The sequence below is a fragment of the Muscardinus avellanarius genome (assembly GCF_963383645.1).
Source record: "Muscardinus avellanarius genome assembly, chromosome: 7".
Taxonomy (NCBI): Eukaryota; Metazoa; Chordata; class Mammalia; order Rodentia; family Gliridae; genus Muscardinus; species Muscardinus avellanarius.
In genome coordinates this window covers 26,709,584-26,727,756 of record NC_137793.1, presented here as the reverse complement: position 1 = coordinate 26,727,756, position 18,173 = coordinate 26,709,584, and the positions used below count along the sequence as shown (strand labels likewise).

General features: G+C 44.3%; 2 protein-coding genes across 2 annotated transcripts in view; both read right to left on the bottom strand.

The window, feature by feature from the left end:
- The window catches only part of LOC308265016 (olfactory receptor 2G6-like), a gene marked incomplete at both ends in the record, with an annotated part of 658,093 nt that overhangs the window by 409,291 nt on the left and 230,629 nt on the right, over positions 1-18,173 (bottom strand). The gene's annotated exons all lie outside the window — the stretch shown is intronic.
- LOC308265237 (olfactory receptor 2T29-like) lies at positions 7,474-8,436 on the bottom strand (the record flags this gene model as incomplete). The annotated part of the gene is made up of 1 exon (XM_080698834.1): positions 7,474-8,436. The coding sequence occupies one exon, from the start codon at positions 8,434-8,436 to the stop codon at positions 7,474-7,476; it is 963 nt and encodes a 320-aa protein (XP_080554960.1).

Sequence of the window (18,173 nt, the reverse complement as noted above, 5' to 3'; positions counted from 1 at the left end):
TATGTGTCATGTTTAGATTTGGGAGAAACTGAGAGGGATCACTTGCAATGGTCCCTTTGAAAACTCGAAACATGTGCATAATAAAATATAAAGAACTTTGGAATACCATTCTTTAGTAAAGGCAAGTACAACATGGAGATTAAGGGTTTAACTCTGAGGCAGAAGCATGGCTATGTCCTCAAAGACAGCACTTGCTAGACGAGGCTAACTAGAGGAATAAAACCTCTTTGCCAGACCCGGTCCCGAGGTGGACATAACTGGAACCTTCTAGACAGCTGCAACTGCAAGATAAGGCAAATAACTGTTAGAGAAAAGAGAAATGATGTGCAGGATAACTATTGTCCTGTTTTTGCGTTTTGCTCACCTTAGGCAAAGAGTTTTCCACTCAGCCCCTTCTTCTGAAAGTTGAGTTCTCAACTGTATAAAAACCCTGACGCCCTAAGCTTGGGGGATCAGACCTGGAGCTTTGCTCTCTGAGCCTCACCAGTGAATAAACAGACCTGTTATTCCTGATCCAGCTTCTGAGTTTTATTCTTCACAGACGCAAGTTTCCTGCAACAGTTCCTTGGGCCATTTTGCTTGGATTACAATTCCAGACCAGACACCAGCTGCATGGACTTAAACATAATTATTATTATTTTTATTATTTTTATTGGTGTATTGTAGTCATACATCTTACTGGAGTACAAGATATTAGAGGCATACATGCACACATCACGTTAGCCCTTACCCAGTACCCACGCCATTCCCTACCCCGTCCCTCCCTCTCATGTTTGGCTTAGTGATTGGCTTTGATATGCTCGTGAATGTACATCATGTACATTAAAGAATTTCCCTCTTCTTTCCTCCCATCACCCCCAGTTAGGCCTTCTTATTTGAACATAATTATTTTAAAAAATCTTCCTAAGCCCCCGCTTTCAGTTGTCAATTGGTGCTATTTGCACAGATTAAGTAACTTTTATGAATAAGTAAAGTGATATTTACAGATGAGGAACAATTCTCAAATATTAAACAATAAATTAGAAATATTAGTAATATCTATAATTAAATAAAATTTTATCCATCCCAAAGTCACATGTCCTAAATTAACCTTTGCAGTGTGAACAATTCAGTGTCTTTCAGGTCACCTGTAAATGCTGAGCAAACATCACCATCACATCCCCAAACGTTTTCATCACTCCCAACACTGTGTCATTTCCCCTAGACAGAGAGTCCTTGCTCGTCCTCTAGGCAGCCTCTGGAAACTGCTAATGTAATTTCTTTTTCCTATTGATTTATCTGTTCTAAACATTCCTTGTTTTTACTTTCTATTATTTATTGTGGTATTGAGGATAGAACCCAGGGCATTCCACCTCTGACCCACACTCTGGTCTCTATTTTATTTTTTTATTTTGAAATGGGGTCTTTCTAGTTTGCCATGCACTGGCTTTATTTTTTTTTTCATTTATTTATTTATTTTTCTTTCTTTTTTATTTTTTAAATTGGTGCATTGTAGTCATATATCAATCACATTGGAGTACAAGACTTGAGAGGATATACAAGCACACATCATCCAATTAGCCCTCCTCCAGCCCCCATCCCATTCCCTCCCCCTCCCTCCATCCCACACTTCTTTGGTGATTTACTTTGATACATTTGTTTATGTACCTCCTGCCTTTTAAAGAGGCTCCGTCCTCCAGTATTACATACCCTCTGATTGGTCACATTAGTTGCTTCACTATAGGGCCCTTTCTATAGCTCAACCTCTTCCTGTTGCCCTTTTCCTCCTAGTTATTGCTGATTGAGAGAAGCGTCTGATTTATATTTTCTGCGATATTTCTCTGTGCATGCTGTGTTGCAAGTACCAATCCCACTCTTGATGGTCCCATTAGTGGCCTGGCTACTCAGTGGACTGATCCAGACCTCGCTGGCTCAAGCAGCGGCCTTGCCTCATGGGAGGCCCCAGTTCTGGTCTCGCTGGCCCCTGAACCGGTCTAACCCCTAAGCTGGCTTTGGTCCCGGCCTTGGAGGCCACAGGAGTGAACTTACCTCACGCCAGGCTCCGATGCTGGCCATTGGCCCCTGCACCGGTCTAACCCCTTGGCAGGATTCCAATCCCGGCCTCGGAGGCCCCAGCACCGGCCTAGCCTCACGGCAGGCTCCAATGCCGGCCTCGTTGGCCCCAGCACCAGCCTAACCCCTCGGCAGGCTCCGATCCCGGCCTCGGAGACCCCAGCACTGGTCATGCCTCAAGGCAGGCTCTGATGCCGGCCTCGCTGGCCTCAGCACCGGCCTAACCCCTCGGCAGGCTCTTATCCTGGCCTCGGAGGCCCCAGTACCGGCCTTGCCTAACGGTAGGCTCCGATGCCGGTCTCGCTGGCTCCAGCACCGGCCTAACCCCTCGGCAGGCTCTTATCCTGGCCTCGAGGTCCCAGTACCGGCTTTGCCTCACGGCAGGCTCCGATGCCGGCCTCATTGGCCCCAGCACCAGCCTAACCCCTCGGCAGGCTCCGATCCTGGCCTCGGAGGCCCCAGCACTGGTCATGCCTCACGGCAGGCTCCGATGCCGGCCTCGCTGCCCCAGCACAGGCCTAACCCCTCGGCAGGCTCTTATCCTGGCCTCGGAGGCCCCAGTACCAGCCTTGCCTCATGGCAGGCTCCGATGCCGGCCTCACTGGCCCCAGCACCGGCCTAACCCCTCGGCAGGCTCCGATCCCGGCCTCGGAGACCCCAGCACTGGTCATGCCTCAAGGCAGGCTCCGATGCCGGCCTCGATGGCCCCGCACCGGCCTAACCCCTCGGCAGGCTCCGATCCCGGCCTTGGAGGCCCCAGCACTGGTCATGCCTCAAGGCAGGCTCCGATGCCGGCCTCGCTGGCCCTAGCACCGGCCTAACCCCTCGGCAGGCTCTTATCCTGGCCTCAGAGGCCCCAGTACCGGCCTTGCCTCAAGGCAGGCTCCGATGCCAGCCTCACTGGCCCCAGCACCGGCCTAACCCCTCGGCAGGCTCTTATCCTGGCCTCGGAGGCCCCAGTACCGGCCTTGCCTCACGGTAGGCTCCGATGCCGGCCTCGCTGCCCCAGCACAGGCCTAACCCCTCGGCAGGCTCTTATCCTGGCCTCGGAGGCCCCAGTACCAGCCTTGCCTCATGGCAGGCTCCAATGTCGGCCTCGCTGGCCCCAGCACCGGCCTAACCCCTCGCAGGCTCCGATCCCGGCCTTGGAGGCCCCAGCACTGGTCATGCCTCAAGGCAGGCTCCGATGCCGGCCTCGCTGGCTCCAGCACCGGCCTAACCCCTCGGCAGGCTCTTATCCTGGCCTCGGAGGCCCCAGTACCGGCCTTGCCTCAAGGCAGGCTCCGATTCCGGCCTCACTGGCCCCAGCACCGGCCTAACCCCTCGGAAGGCTCTTATCCCGGCCTCGGAGGCCCCAGCACTGGTCATGTCTCAAGGCAGGCTCCGATGCCGGCCTCGCTGGCCCCAGCACCGGCCTAACCCCTCGGCAGGCTCTTATCCTGGCCTCGGAGGCCCCAGTACCAGCCTTGCCTCAAGGCAGGCTCCGATGCCAGCCTCACTGGTCCCAGCACCGGCCTAACCCCTCGGCAGGCTCTTATCCTGGCCTCGGAGGCTCCAGTACCAGCCTTGATCACGGCAGGCTCGGATGCCGGCCTCACTGGCCCCAGCACCGGCCTAACCCCTTGGCAGGCTCCGATCCCGCCTCGGAGACCCCAGCACTGGTCATGCCTCACGGCAGGCTCCGATGCCAGCCTTACTGGCCCCAGCACTGGCCTAACCCCTCGGCAGGCTCTTATCCTGGCCTCGGAGGCCCCAGTACCGGCCTTGCCTCAAGGCAGGCTCCGATGCCGGCCTCACTGGCCCCAGCACCGGCCTAACCCCTCGGAAGGCTCTGATCCCGGCCTCGGAGGCCCCAGCACTGGTCATGCCTCAAGGCAGGCTCCGATGCTGGCCTCGCTGGCCCCAGCACCGGCCTAACCCCTCGGCAGGCTCTTATCCTGGCCTCGGAGGCCCCAGTACCGGCCTTGCCTCACGGCAGGCTCCAATGCCAGCCTCGCTGGCCCCAGCACCGGCCTAACCCCTCGGCAGGCTATTATCCTGGCTTCGGAGGCCCCAGTACCAGCCTTGCCTCAAGGCAGGCTCCGATGCCAGCCTCGCTGGCCCCAGCACCGGCCTAACCCCTCGGCAGGCTCTTATCCTGGCCTCGAGGCCCCAGTACCGGCCTTGCCTCAAGGCAGGCTCCGATGCCGGCCTCACTGGCCCCAGCACCGGCCTAACCCCTCGGCAGGCTCTTATCCTGGCCTCGGAGGCCCCAGTACCGGCCTTGCCTCAAGGCAGGCTCCGATGCCAGCCTTACTGGCCCCAGCACCGGCCTAACCCCTCAGCAGGCTCCGGTCCCGTCCTCGGGGGCCCCAACACTGGCCTTGCCTCACGGCTGGCTCCAATGCTGGCCTCGCTGACCCCAGCACCGGCCTAACCCCTCAGCAAGTTCCGGACCCGACCTTGGAGGCCCTAGCACAAGCCTTGCCTCATGGCAGGCTCCAATGTCGGCCTCGCTGGCCCCAGCATCGGTCTAACCCCTCTGCAGGTTCCAATCCCGGCCACGGAGGCCTCAGTAGTGGCCTTGCCTCACAGCAAGCTCCGATGTCAGCCACTGGCCCCGGCACCCGCCTATCCCCTCAGCAGGATCCGATCACTGTCTCTGTGGTTATTATTTCAAAGGTTCCAGTTGTAAAGTATCAGATCTCTGCCTCCCCCGAATATTGGCCACTGGCATTGCCACTGCCTCCACCGTTTCAAATCCTTCCCAGGCTCTTTTTCCACTCTGAATGTTGTCCAGTGTTCCTAAGCATGCGTGATGGTAGCATTCGACATTTGGTGTAATTTCTCCAAAAGAATAAAGTTGGTAAGATCCGGTTTCTGCTTCTCCTGAATACAAGTCTCCACCACCATCGCGGAGAACTCTTTCAACACCGCATTTCTCCTTGGTCTCCGCTAAACTCTCTCCTTATATGTGATGTCTGAGATTCTTAACAATATAGAGAAATAGCAGTCCTCTTTCACGGCGAATTTTTCCATAAGTTCCAGTGCATTTAGATAAGTTTTGTCTGCATCTCCGGTGTCCTGGCATCCATAACGGCTTTCTTACCTCCTCTCCGATATTTTTCTTTATCTTTTTCTGTTCTGGGCCCGGTTTCTCCAGGGGTCTGGCATGCTACTCGCAGTTCAGCCCGGGGCCCAGAGTCCCGCGACCCGGGCCCCAGCTGCCGTGCCCCGCGCTCGACCCCCGCCCATAACCCAGCGTCTTACTGGGCCTGGTTTCTCCAGGGGTCTGGCGTGCTACTTGCAGTTCGGCCTGGGGCCCAGAGTCCCGCGACCAGGGCCTCATCTGGCGCGCCCCGCCCGCGACCCCTGCCCAGAACCCAGCATCTTACTGGGCCCGGTTTCTCCAGGGGTCTGGCGTGCCACGCGCAGTTCGGCCGGGGCCCAGGGTCCCGCCCATGCACTGGCTTTAAACCTGGAACCATCCTGGTTCCTTTTCAAATACGGGAATTATAGGCATGTGGTACTGTATCTGGTTTATTCTAGATATTTTATTTTATTTCATTTTATTTTATTTATTTTTGGTGGTGTTGGGGTTCCTGGAAGCCCTTCTACCTCCGGGCTACATTCCCAGACCTATTTTATTTTTTTTGGAAACAGGGTCTCCTAACCCAGCGCGGCTGGCTTCGAACCTGTGCGATCCTCCTGTCTCCACCTCCCAAGCACAGGGATTACAAGCCTGTGCCACCACGCCCGGAAAGTCCTATAGTGTATGACCTTTTTGTTTGGCTTATTGAAACCATAATGTTTTCAAGGTTAACCACATCATAGCAGGTTATCACAATTTCATTTCTGTGAAAGATAAATAATATTTACTCATATGAATGTCCCATGTTTTTATTTTTATTTTTTTCATTTTTTATTTTTATTTTCATTTTTTGCGGGTTTGGGGATGGAACCCAGGGGCATTTGACCTCCAAGCTACACCCCCTGCCCTATTTTTTATTATTTACTTTGAAACCAGGTCTCACTAAGTTGCAGAGAGCCTCACTAAGTAGCTGAGGCTGTCCGAGAACTGCGATCCTCCGGTCTCAGCCTCCCAAATGCTAGGATAATAAGCGTGCGCCACCACACCTGGCTGAATGTCCCATGTTTTTAACCTCTTGATAGAATTGATGGACATTTGAGTTGTTTTCACCTTGCAGACACTGTGAACAGCGCTGCCATAAACATGCTCATGCACATATTTATTTGAGTCCTACTTTTAGTTTCTTGTATATTCTTGTAGTTGAATTTCTAAGTGATATGATAACTAATATTTATTAAATAGACGAAACATTTAATATTTGGCATACTGCCTTTTCTTACATGTTTAATAAATTTGCTTATTTCAAAACTCACGGACGATGGGTGTAGCTGAGTGACAGAGTTCTTGCCCAGCATGTCCAAGGCCCAGCAATGCAGAAAGCAAGCAAGCAAACAACACCTGCCAGTGTAGATGCTATCTCCTGCTGGGAACTTTTCTAGTTCTATCTTTCACTCTGGGTTATGTTACATGTTTCCCACAGCCCCTTAGGCAATTCTGGACCCAAACTTACCACATGATAAGAATTAATATCCTTCAGTAGATACCTCAAGAGATAGGTCAGGTGGAATAGAACAGCCTTTAAGAAGAGTGAAGAAAGGACTGGGATATCTCACCTTCAAAGAAGTACAGAGTATTACTCAAGAAAGGCACAGGGGAGGAGACCGATAGCTTAATTCTTTATTTAGAATTAATTTCAGATTTTAAGAATAGTGGCATGAATAAGAATAATATAAAACAACCATATACCCTGTTCCCTGGCTCACCTATTAACATTGCATCCTTTAATTTTTTAAAAAATATTATTTTAACTGATCTATAATAATATAAAAATTATTCCTGTCAATAGGGTGACTTTCACTGTTTCCATGCATGCATACATTGTATAATGTAGAAATAGGTTTAAACATGTCTATCTACATCAGTCATCTCTGGATGGTTAGATATTCTAATCATCTCTTCCACCTTTTCAAAATGTACACTACATTTTTGTTATCTATATTCAACCTACTATGCAATAGCGCACCAGAACTGCTCTCAGTTTCATACCTCATGACCCATAAACTCTAAACATTACCATTATGTATTTCCTAAGAACATGGCTATTCTATTATAAAATCAGAGCACAGTTACACAGTTTAGTAAATATTAACGTCCATATAATGTGATTGTGTAATGCATTTTGAAAGGAGGAATGTAAAACTGAAAGGCTTTCTAGTATAAGGAAGAAATTCCTAAAGTACGAAAATGAGATGAAATACTATGGCAGTATTAGCATCTGAGGAATAACTTTTAGAATAAGGTCCTAGATTTCTGAAGTGTAGAAGGAAGGAATATATTACTATAAAAGTTCCCTACTTTTCAGTTTTTTGAAAAACTGGCCCCACATTCAAAGTTTTCTTCATTGCTCCCAGGACATCCTTATTCCTGAAGCTGTAGATTAAAGGATTCAGCACAGGAGTGAGGATGGTGTAAAATACAGAGACCACCATGTCTTTCTCCATAGTGTGATAGGAGCTAGGGAGCATGTAGGTGTAGACCGCAGCCCCATAGAAGAGAGCGACCACCATCATGTGGGAGGAGCAGGTGGCCAGGGCCTTCTTCCGGCCCTCTGCTGAGCTCATCCTGTGGACAGTGAGAAGGATGAGTGAATAGGAGCCCGAAATGACCGTCACAGGGACCAGGAGCATGAGGACACAGCACAGGTACATGAGTGTCTCATAGAGCGCGGTATCTGAGCAGGACAGCTTCATCACAGCAGGCACTTCACAGAAGAAGTGGTGGATCTCCCGGGATCTGCAGAAGGGGAAGGTCATGGTGACAGGAGTGAGCATGAAACCATCCACTGATCCCAAGAGCCAGCAGCAGGATGCCAAGAGGAGACACACCCTGTGGTTCATGAGGACAGGGTAGCGGAGTGGATGGCAGATGGCCACGTAGCGGTCATATGCCATGGCCGCCAGGAGGAAAAATTCTGAACCTACTAGTGTCAAGTACAGAAACATCTGCATCCCACAGCCAGGGGCTGAGATTGTCTTCACACCCATGACCTGGTCCAGGAGCATCTTTGGCACAGTGACAGAAATGTACATCATGTCCATGAGAGACAACTGGCTGATGAAAAAGTACATGGGGGTGTGGAGGTGTGTGTCAGAGTATATCAGAAAAACCAGGAGGGCATTTCCAGACAGAGCCATCAGGAACACCACAAAAATGACCACACAAAGCAGGGCTGGGTGCTGGGATTGGCTGAAGAGTCCCACCAGGAAGAATTCTGACCTCCCTGTGTGGTTGGTCATCCAGGGGGTGATGTCCATGGAGTTGCACCTAGGCCACCAAGAAAGCTTCAGGTTAATGTAATGTGACCCTCTTAAATGAATGGTGTGTGTGTGTGTGTGTATGTGTGTGTGTGTGTGTGCGCGTGTGTGTGTAAACCTGATTTGCTGACCAGATAGTCTCATGGGCCCATAGATTAGGGGTTACAAATTATTTGTAATTCAATGAATTTACCAGAAAACTAAGAATTCATCCAGGGAGGGTGGCAAACACCTTTAATTCCAGTACTTGTAGGCTGACACAGGATAATTGCAAGTTCAAGGTTAGTCTCAGCAACTTAGTAAAACTGTCAGCAATCTAACAAGACCCTGTTTTTTTTTCTTGTTGTTTTTTGGGGTTTTTTTTTTTTGGTGGTACTGGTAGTGGAACCCAGAGGCTTTCTACCTCCAAGATATACTCCTATACTCCAAGACCCATTTTACATTTTATTTGGAAACAGGGTCTCACTAAGTTGCTGAGAGCCTCACTAAGTAGCTGAGGCTGGCTTCGAACCTGTGCGATCCTCCTGTCTCAGCCTCCCAAGCACGGGGATTACAAGCGTGCACCACCACGCCCGGCTCACAAGACCCTGTTTTAAAGAAAAAAATTAAATAAATAAAAAGGCTGGGCATGTAGTTCCGATATAGAATGCCCCTGGGTTCAATCTCCAGTATCACAGGGGGAAAAATGAGGGAAAAAAAAAAGAGAACCAAGAATTCACAACTGTGAGTTAACAGAATTGATAATTCATTCTGAAGTTCCTGTAGTTTAAAGTAATGAGGTTTTCTAGCCGGGCGTGGTGGTGCACTCTTGTAATCCCCACGCTTAGGAGGCAGACAGGAGGATCACACAGGTTTGGAGCCAGCCGTGCTGGTTTAAGAGACCCTGTTTCCAAAAATAAAAAGTATAAAATAGGTCTGGGAGTGTGGCCCGGAGGTAGAAGGGTTTCTAGGAACCCCAGTACCACCCCCCCAAAAAAAAAGTCATGAGGTTTCTTGATAGATAATGTTTTTCAACCAGTATGGGAAATGTGAAAAGTCATTCCCCTGCGCAAACACACATAGTAAATCATTGATATAAAAAGAGAAACTAAACTCCTTATTTCTAAGTTTTTCTTGCAGAAGCCTGAACTGAATTAATTTTAATATTTGAGGATTCAACTTGGCTCTTTAAAAATGTAAGAGGTAAACATCACTGGAGAAGAATTCCAGCCAACCATTTGAATCTTCAGGTCCTGATACAAAGAATGTTCTGAGTCTCTGTGGTTTTGACCTAGATTGGGTCTTATGCACAAAAGGCCCAGTAGAGACCCTAGAGCACAGGGCAGGGCCTGCAGCTAAGGACCTAGTTTCCACTCCTCCATCCACCCTGCACATAGAGGGTGAGAGAAGGTTTGTCCTCAGGTGTGGGGGTTAAGTGAGCATAGAAGTGAATATGCTGGAAGGTGCCGGTCCCAGTGAGTAAACACAGTTATATATTCACTCATTATCATATTATTATTATAATATTCATTATTTTGTGAAAGTAACCCATTGCTGGCATTGTGTTCTGACTTGAGATATGTCACTTCAGTTTGCCTGTTTTAATATCTAGGTAAACTTTTTTTTTTTTCAGTACTGGAGATTGAACCCAGGGCATTCTACTGCTGAACTACACCTCAACCCTATTTTTTAAATTCTGCAACAGGGTCTCACTAAGTTGTGGAGGGCCTTACTAAGTAGCTGAACCTGGCCTCGAACCTGCAATCTTTCCTGTCTCGGCCTCCCAAGTACTGGAATTACAAGCGTGAGCCACCATGTCCAGCTCTCTGTGTAAACATATAATCATTTGGCTCTGGTAATTTATGTACTCCCAACTTATATGCATTAATGCTTATTTTATATAAATCCATATGAATTTTTATATATATATTTTATAAATGTGTCCTAAATATGCATTTCTTATCTTAATCTTTATAAGCAGAACTTTGTTGAGACTTTGGCCTCCTCTCTGTCTATGCTTCTCCAAGTTCCTCTCCTTCACCTCTTACAACTTGAACTAAATGTTAGGAAGGATAGCCAGGATTTAGAGGGTAACTGCCATTTGTCAGGCAAAGCTTTTGTTGATTTTGTAAATATTACCTGCCTGCTAAATAACGGGGCAACTGGACGGTGAGATGTCTCTGATCTATAATTCACTGTTGTTTTTTCTCTCTGTCTTGCTACTCACAACCTGCCTCTGTATTAGACACTGAAGATGAATGAAAGACAAACTAGAGCTGGGCGTGGTGGTACATTCCCATAATCTGTACTCGGGACGCTGAGAAATGAGAGTCACAGGTTTAAAGCCAGTCTCAGAAATTTAGTGAGGCCTTAAGAAACCTAGCTAGACCCAGTTTCAAAATAAAAAAATAAATACATAAATAAATAAAATAAAATAGAGCTTGGAGTATAACTCAGAGGTAGACTGCCCCTGGGTTCCATACCCAATACTTCACACACACACACACACACACACACACACACACACACACACGTGCACACACACATACACATGCACACACACATATGCATGCACACACATGCACACCTTTATTACACCTAGGGAAGACAATATTTTTTTCAAGGAAAATAAATTATGCAAGTATGACTTCAAATACAGTGTTAAAGTAGGTATAAGATAAATGAGAAAGATTTTCAGAAACAAAATATATATGGTATTCCTCAAGGTTCATATTATTTCCTTCTACATTTTCTATTAGTGAGATAAAATCCTTCCAATTTTTAAATGATACTTATAAGGAAGTAAGTATAGACTACTCTTTCTGGAGCACTTTAGCAGTGGTTATGATGCAGGTATATTTCAGGAAGAATTCTCAAGTTTTAAATGCATTTTTTATTCTTACAATAATTCTGAATACTAGATAAAATATTTGACCTATTAACATTTCTAAGTTCTGGGATGCCAATTCAGTAGGAAAACTACAAATGAATTTGATGCTTTGACATACACATCAAATCTGGGACATACTGCATTCAAAAATTATAGTAGTTCTGTATTCCCACCTGCCCTGACAGATAAAGTTGAGTTTTGAGCAAGAATTATAAACAGTCCAATAAACTTTAAAATGCACTTGCCGATCTAATCTGTATTTGTGGTCAGAATGAGGCAAAGACCTGTGAAGTAACCAGGAAGGTGAGATTTGGAAGCATTTTGCTGTTAGTGGGAGAGTCTGAGGGCTTGTGGGTGGGATTGGGCAAATCTTTGCAGTTTGGTGAAGGGTTTCTAATACCAAGCCACAATCAACAGCTGACCCTATACACCAGACAGACAATGAAATCCTGGATCTGGACCATGCACTGACCTCAGTGTTCATCTTATTTTCTCTATCCAATTGCTTAATTTCTCCTTCCTTCCTTCCTTCTTTCCTTCTTTCCTTCCTTCCTTCTTTCCTTTCTTCCTTCCTTCCATCTTCTATCCTTCTTCCATCCCTTTCTCCCCCCCCCTTTTTTTTGCAGTACTGAGCTATGCCCCAGCCCTATTTTTATTCTTTATTTTGAAACAGGGTCTCATTAAGTTGTAGAGGGCCTCACTAAGTAGCTGAGGCTGGCCGTAAACCTGCAATCCTCCTGTCTTAGCCTTCCAATTTGTGGCTGACAGCTGTGTAAAGCAGAGACGTCTTGAGCATCTGATTTCCTTTCTGTCTAATATAGGCTGTTCTATCATCACCTCTTAAATGCCAATAATCTGCATTAAATCTTAGGATAACTCAAATTTAGAGGGCTTGGCAGTTCTAGTGCAGATTTCCTACATCTTTCCCAGGGGTGTCTGAGTTACATAGTCATGTTATTTTCACTTTTAAAATTAAAAATAAAAATCAAGCTCTTATGGTATCCGCTGCCCTGGTTGGGGACTCATGTCTCAGAACAAGTTCAGACCACAGGGTTCCCTCTACCTCGTTCCTCTTGGGGACAAAGTCCTCCCTCCACACTATGTCATCTCATCAGTGATACAGAGAGGTAATCAAGATATTTGCCTCTAGTGTTTTCTAGGTTAGGAAAATCCCACTTAAAAAAATCCTCTACAAAACCTCCCAAATTATTTATCACCCATTATTACAGAAAGAATATATATTGTTTTGCCCATAAGTAATTGTAATTAAAATAAAACATTTCCTAATATGTTATATACTAAATATGTTTGTGTGAAATGGCATTCAAAAGAAAAAAAAAAAAACACTGGTTTTTCCACATAGAAATAGAAGATGGGAGGAGCTACGAGAGTATAGGAAAATACTAACAGGATGTCTCTGAAGCAGAGCAAGTCAAGAACAGACATTACCTTCTGCTCCTGAAGTGCCGTCACCTGGACCTCTCATCAGAAGATGCAGCCAGTCTCATCCAGATGGGACAATAAATGTTGCTGGGTTAAGTGAGCAAAGACATGAAGGAAAGTGACATCATGCCTGGCTTTTCCACACCCATCAGGGGAGGGGATAACACTTGTCGGTGGACAAATCCCCTTTGGGACCCCAAACAAGGATGTAATTAAAGAGAGTTGAAGAAGCTAATAGATATCTCTGTTGTCCTTATCTGGTTTTCTTCATGCCTTTTTTTTAACTAAAAATTTTAGCCAATATTAACAATAATCTCCAATTTCTTCACCCATACTGAATTCTTATCTATGGACTACAGGTTAGTTTTTATATGTATCTAACCATTTTATATAATAGTTGCATGTCTGTGTACAAATGAATACATGCGTGTATCTCCTTTGAGCTTCAAGAACATTTTGTGAAATATCACTTTCTCTTTTATCTTTCACTCCTACACACACACACACACACACACACACACACACACACAGTGCATTTATATGTATCCAGGGCTTTCACCTGCAGAGGGTTTGTCCTGATTCCATTACTCCCTTTTTATATATGAACTCAGAGTCCATTTCATGTATGAACTACATGCATGCACTAATCATACATGTATACACTAATTCATACATATATGCACTAATCAGTAATGTGATCCAAACTAAAATTGAGGTTTTCTTCACATCTTCATCTGTATACGTCCATAGATTACTGATTATACTCTTTGTCCTGATGTTCATTTGCAATCTATTTTGCTTTAATATTGCACTTAATTTTAATGTGTTTGTTATTATTTTAAACGTGTACATGATAGAAAAAATTAAAAATGTAAACTGGAACAAAGACAATTTAAAATTCAGCCATAACATTATTGCTCGAATGCTAATCAAGCTTTAAAATTCACATTGTAATTTCAAACGGAAAATATTTATAGAAGGCACACAATAAGTCAGACGGGTGGGATGAGAGAGAGAACAAGACAGAAGTGATCCCAGCCACAGGCATCTTGTAGACATATTCTTCTGACCTTCTCTCTGCATGTGTTCTAGAATGAGACGGATCACATTCTCTTGCCATGGAAGCCCACACTCCTGAGCCGCAGCCTCTTCTGACCTGCGAGGCTTCAGTCTGCAGATGTTCATTCTGACTCCTCTACCGCCAGGTTTTTAGTGAGGCTCTGAGCTACAGGTCCTGGGGGACACTGGACAATGGGAAGAAGAAATCAATGACCTCATTTTTCCAACTTTTGGTGATGGTTCCTGGCAGCTGCAACAGCTGCGGGAGATTTCAAGGTCTTCTACTCCATGTCCATTTTGGCAGTATTTGTAGGATACAGTTATCTGGGCTGTGGAATCTCAGGAGTAGAGGGTCCCACAAACTGTCCCAAGAGCGCAGGGCCTCCGCTGAGTCAGCAGTGAGGATCCCCTGAAGCTTCAGCATTCCCCTCCCTCTTCTCCAGTGATTTATCCTTCTGCCACCTCTACACCAGTTTTCTGATTACATCTCTTAAATTGCATTAAGTGTGCATGAGTCTACTGATTGATGAGGTTAATATTGTCTCAAATTAATTATATCATGTTATAATTCTTTTTAAACAGTGAATACGTATATTTTGCTCAAATTTCTGAATGACAATTAGTTATTAAATTTTTAAAAAGATTATATAGAAGCCAGATTAGTGGCACATGCTTATCATCCCAGCATTTGGGAGGCTGAGACTGGAGGATCACGGTTCATAGACAGCCTCAGCCTCGGCTACTTAGTGAGGCCCTTTGCAATGCAGTGAGACCAAGTTTCAAAAACAAAAAGACTAAAAAATAGGGTTAAGGGTGTAGTTCGGAAGTACAATGCCCCTGGGTTCTATCCCCAGTACTGAAAAAAAAAAAAGCTTATATAGAAAGTTCTCTTTCTTTCTGCATATATTTAAGATGTAGAAAATGGTGCTTTGATACACATAATGAAATAATTACTTGTTCTTACTGTCAAGCAAATTGACATGTCCGTCTCTTCACATGCCATTTATTTTAAGGTAGAGGACATTTGCACGAGGCTTTGGGCTTAACTCTGATCCTAAATGTGGTAAGATTTTGGGGATGTTGCAGTGAGGACAAGGAGCTGGGTTAGTAGAACATGATAGGTGAATTGTGTCCTTCCTAAAATGTCACATGATGAAGTCCTGACCCTCAGTCCTGCAGAATGTGACTTTCTTTGGAAATAGGGCTATTTCAGATGTAAGTAAAATGAGGGAACCCTGGAGTACAACGGGCCTGTAATCCAGTACTACCCACATTCTTATATAATGGGTACTGTGGACACATAAGGATGATGTAACTGGAAGATTGAAATTACATAGTCACCAATGAAAAAACTACCAGAAGTCAGGGCAGAGGCCTAGAACAGTCCTTCCCCAGCCACTTCATGTGATGCACAGCCCTATCCACACCCTGATCTTAGACTTGTGCTTCCCAGAGCTCAAAAACAGTATTTCTGTTGCTCTAGTCCACCCAATTTACAGTACCATAAAATCCCCAGTACCATAAAACTTGTAAGTTATGACAGCCCCAGTAAGGCCATACAGTGATTTTTGTTCTTGGGAAGGATAGCTGAACAGCAGAAAGATGACAATTCTCCCTAAGGTAATATTAATACCCGAGATATAATGAAAATCCAGTAGAAATACCAAACAGTACACATTGAAGTGTCTATAGAATTAAACATGTAAAAGTATCTATGAGAACACCAAATAGAAGAGCAATATGGGAACTAGACCTCCCACATACTTAAATATACTGCAGCACTATAATAGAAAATACATCATAATGTAAATTAATATATGATAATAGTGACATGTCAAGTTATTGGAGAAGAAATGAATTTTCTTTCATTTTAAAATTAACTGATTGGCAGGGCGTGGTGGTGCATGCTTGTAATTCCCGCGCTTGGGAGGAGGAGACAGGAGGATTGCGCAGGTTTGAAGCCAGCCTCGCTGGCTTAAGAGACCCTGTTTCCAAATAAAAATATAAAATAGGTCTGGGAGTGTAGCCCGGAGAAGGGTTCCATCCCCAATACCACCAATAATAATAATAATGATAATAATAATAATTATTATTATCATTATTATTATTATACAACTACTGATTGAATTAAATTTATATATAATAAAATATATACTATTCCAAATAAAATATTTAGCTGTTGGACTGCTAAACATAACGAGCTATTAAAAATAGAAGAGACGCCGGGCGTGGTGGCGCTCGCTTGTAATCCCCGCGCTTGGGAGGCAGAGACAGGAGGATCGCACAGGTTTGAAGTCAGCCGCCTAAGAGACCCTGTTTCCAAATAAAAATGTAAAAATAGGTCTGGAAGTGTAGCCCGGAAGTAGAAGGACTTCCAGAAACCCCAGTACCACCAAAAAAATAATTAAATAAATAAATAAAAATAGAAGAGACAAGAGTAACATCAAATCAGTGCAATATATTATCATCAGTTGAGTTCTGAATCAATGTAAAAACAACTATAAAGTTTTTATAATCTATTTTTATATTGGAGATTAAACCCAGAGGCATTTTACCTCTGACCTATATGCTCATCCCTATTTTATTTTTTATTTTGAAACAGTTTGTCACTAAGTTGCTGAAGTTCTAAGTTGCTGAGGCTGGTCTCAAGCCTGCAATCCTCCTATTTTAGCTTCCCAAGTACTCAGATTATAAGTGTACTACATCATGCCCTGCCTGACTCTAAAATTCTTAAACAGTGAAAATATATTTCACCAATTAGTGATGTGCTCAGAACAACCTAAATTAAGGGAATTAAGCAGACACTCAGTTGGGAAATGTGTGCAATAAAAAGGAAGGAAGAAAAAAACGAGTGATAAATACATGAGAAAGATAAAGAATGTTTATTATGAAAGCAGTGATACATCCAGTAAGTGTTTCTTTATATAAGAAAAGATATAAAACTATCCAAATATCATATCGCAGGGTTGGGCAATGGAAAATGTTAAGGCATTTTAAAGTCTTAAATTATCTAAAAGCAGGTTTAAGGTTTGGTACAACTTAGACATTAATAAACTATATGTGTAATTTATATGTCTTAACTTACAGGTTAAGGAGTGCCATATTAATTTTTTTTGTGTGGTACTGGGGTTCCTGGATGCCCTTCTACCTCCGGGCTACACTCCCAGACCTAATATATATATATATATATATATATATATATATATATTTTTTTTTTTTTTTTTTTTTTTGGAAACAGGGTCTCTTAAGCCAGTGAGGTTGGCTTCGAACCCGCGTGATCCTCCTGTCTCCGCCTCCCAAGTGCGGGGATTACAAGCGTGCGCCACCACGTCATAATGAGTGCAATATTAAGAAGAGAGTGTATATGAAGAATAAAGTGCATAAACATAAACATAGAGAAAGATAAAATGATAATAATAACATTAGCAATCAATGCATACAAGCACTAGAAAGAAAGAGGAAAAATAGACACAATTACAAAGCCTAATAGAAAAGGAAAATGTGATAGTAAATAATAAGCAATAATTAAAGTGATTGAAAACATGCTGAATCCTACATTTTGAAATCAAAGTTGACAGGTTGAGACACAAAATAAAATAAAACCCAATTACATACTGTTACCAGAAGACGCATATTAAAATATATAAATACATAGCCGGGGTGGTGGTGCACGCTTGTAATCCCCACGCTTGGGAGGTGGAGACAGGAGGATCGTGCAGGTTCGAAGCCAGCCGCGCTGGCTTAAGAGACCTTATTTCTGAATTTTTTTAAAAAAGTATAAAAATAAGTCTGGGAGTGTAACCTGGAGGTAGAAGGGTTTCCAGGAACCCCAGTACCACCAAATAAAATAAACTAAAATAAATATGAATACAGAAAGTTTGAAAAAATGGTGAAAAGATATTTTAGGTAGAACATAATCTGAAGAGAGTTGATTAGACTAAATGGGCAAAAGCATTCATAAAGACAATGAAAGTCACTTCAAACTAATAAAATGTAGCCAAGTGTAGTGGTACACACTTGTAATCCCAGTACTTGGGAGGCTGAAACAGGAGGATCATAGATTGGAGGCCAGCCTTGGTAACATAGCAAGGCCCTCAGTAACTTAGTGAGAAAATGTTTCAAAATAAAATAGGACTCCGTTGTGCCTCATTGAACACCCTTGGGTTTAATCCCCAGTACCATGAAATTTTTTTAACAGAGTAATAAACTGTAGAAGTGTAATTAATTTTTTTATATAACCAGAAAAATGGCACCAAATATCAAGCAAAAATGATATGGCTAATGGGAAACAAATGTAGTGGGAGTTTATAAAACAGTCCTTTCTCTAAAACTGACACAGAAATAAAAATGAACAAAAATTAACCAA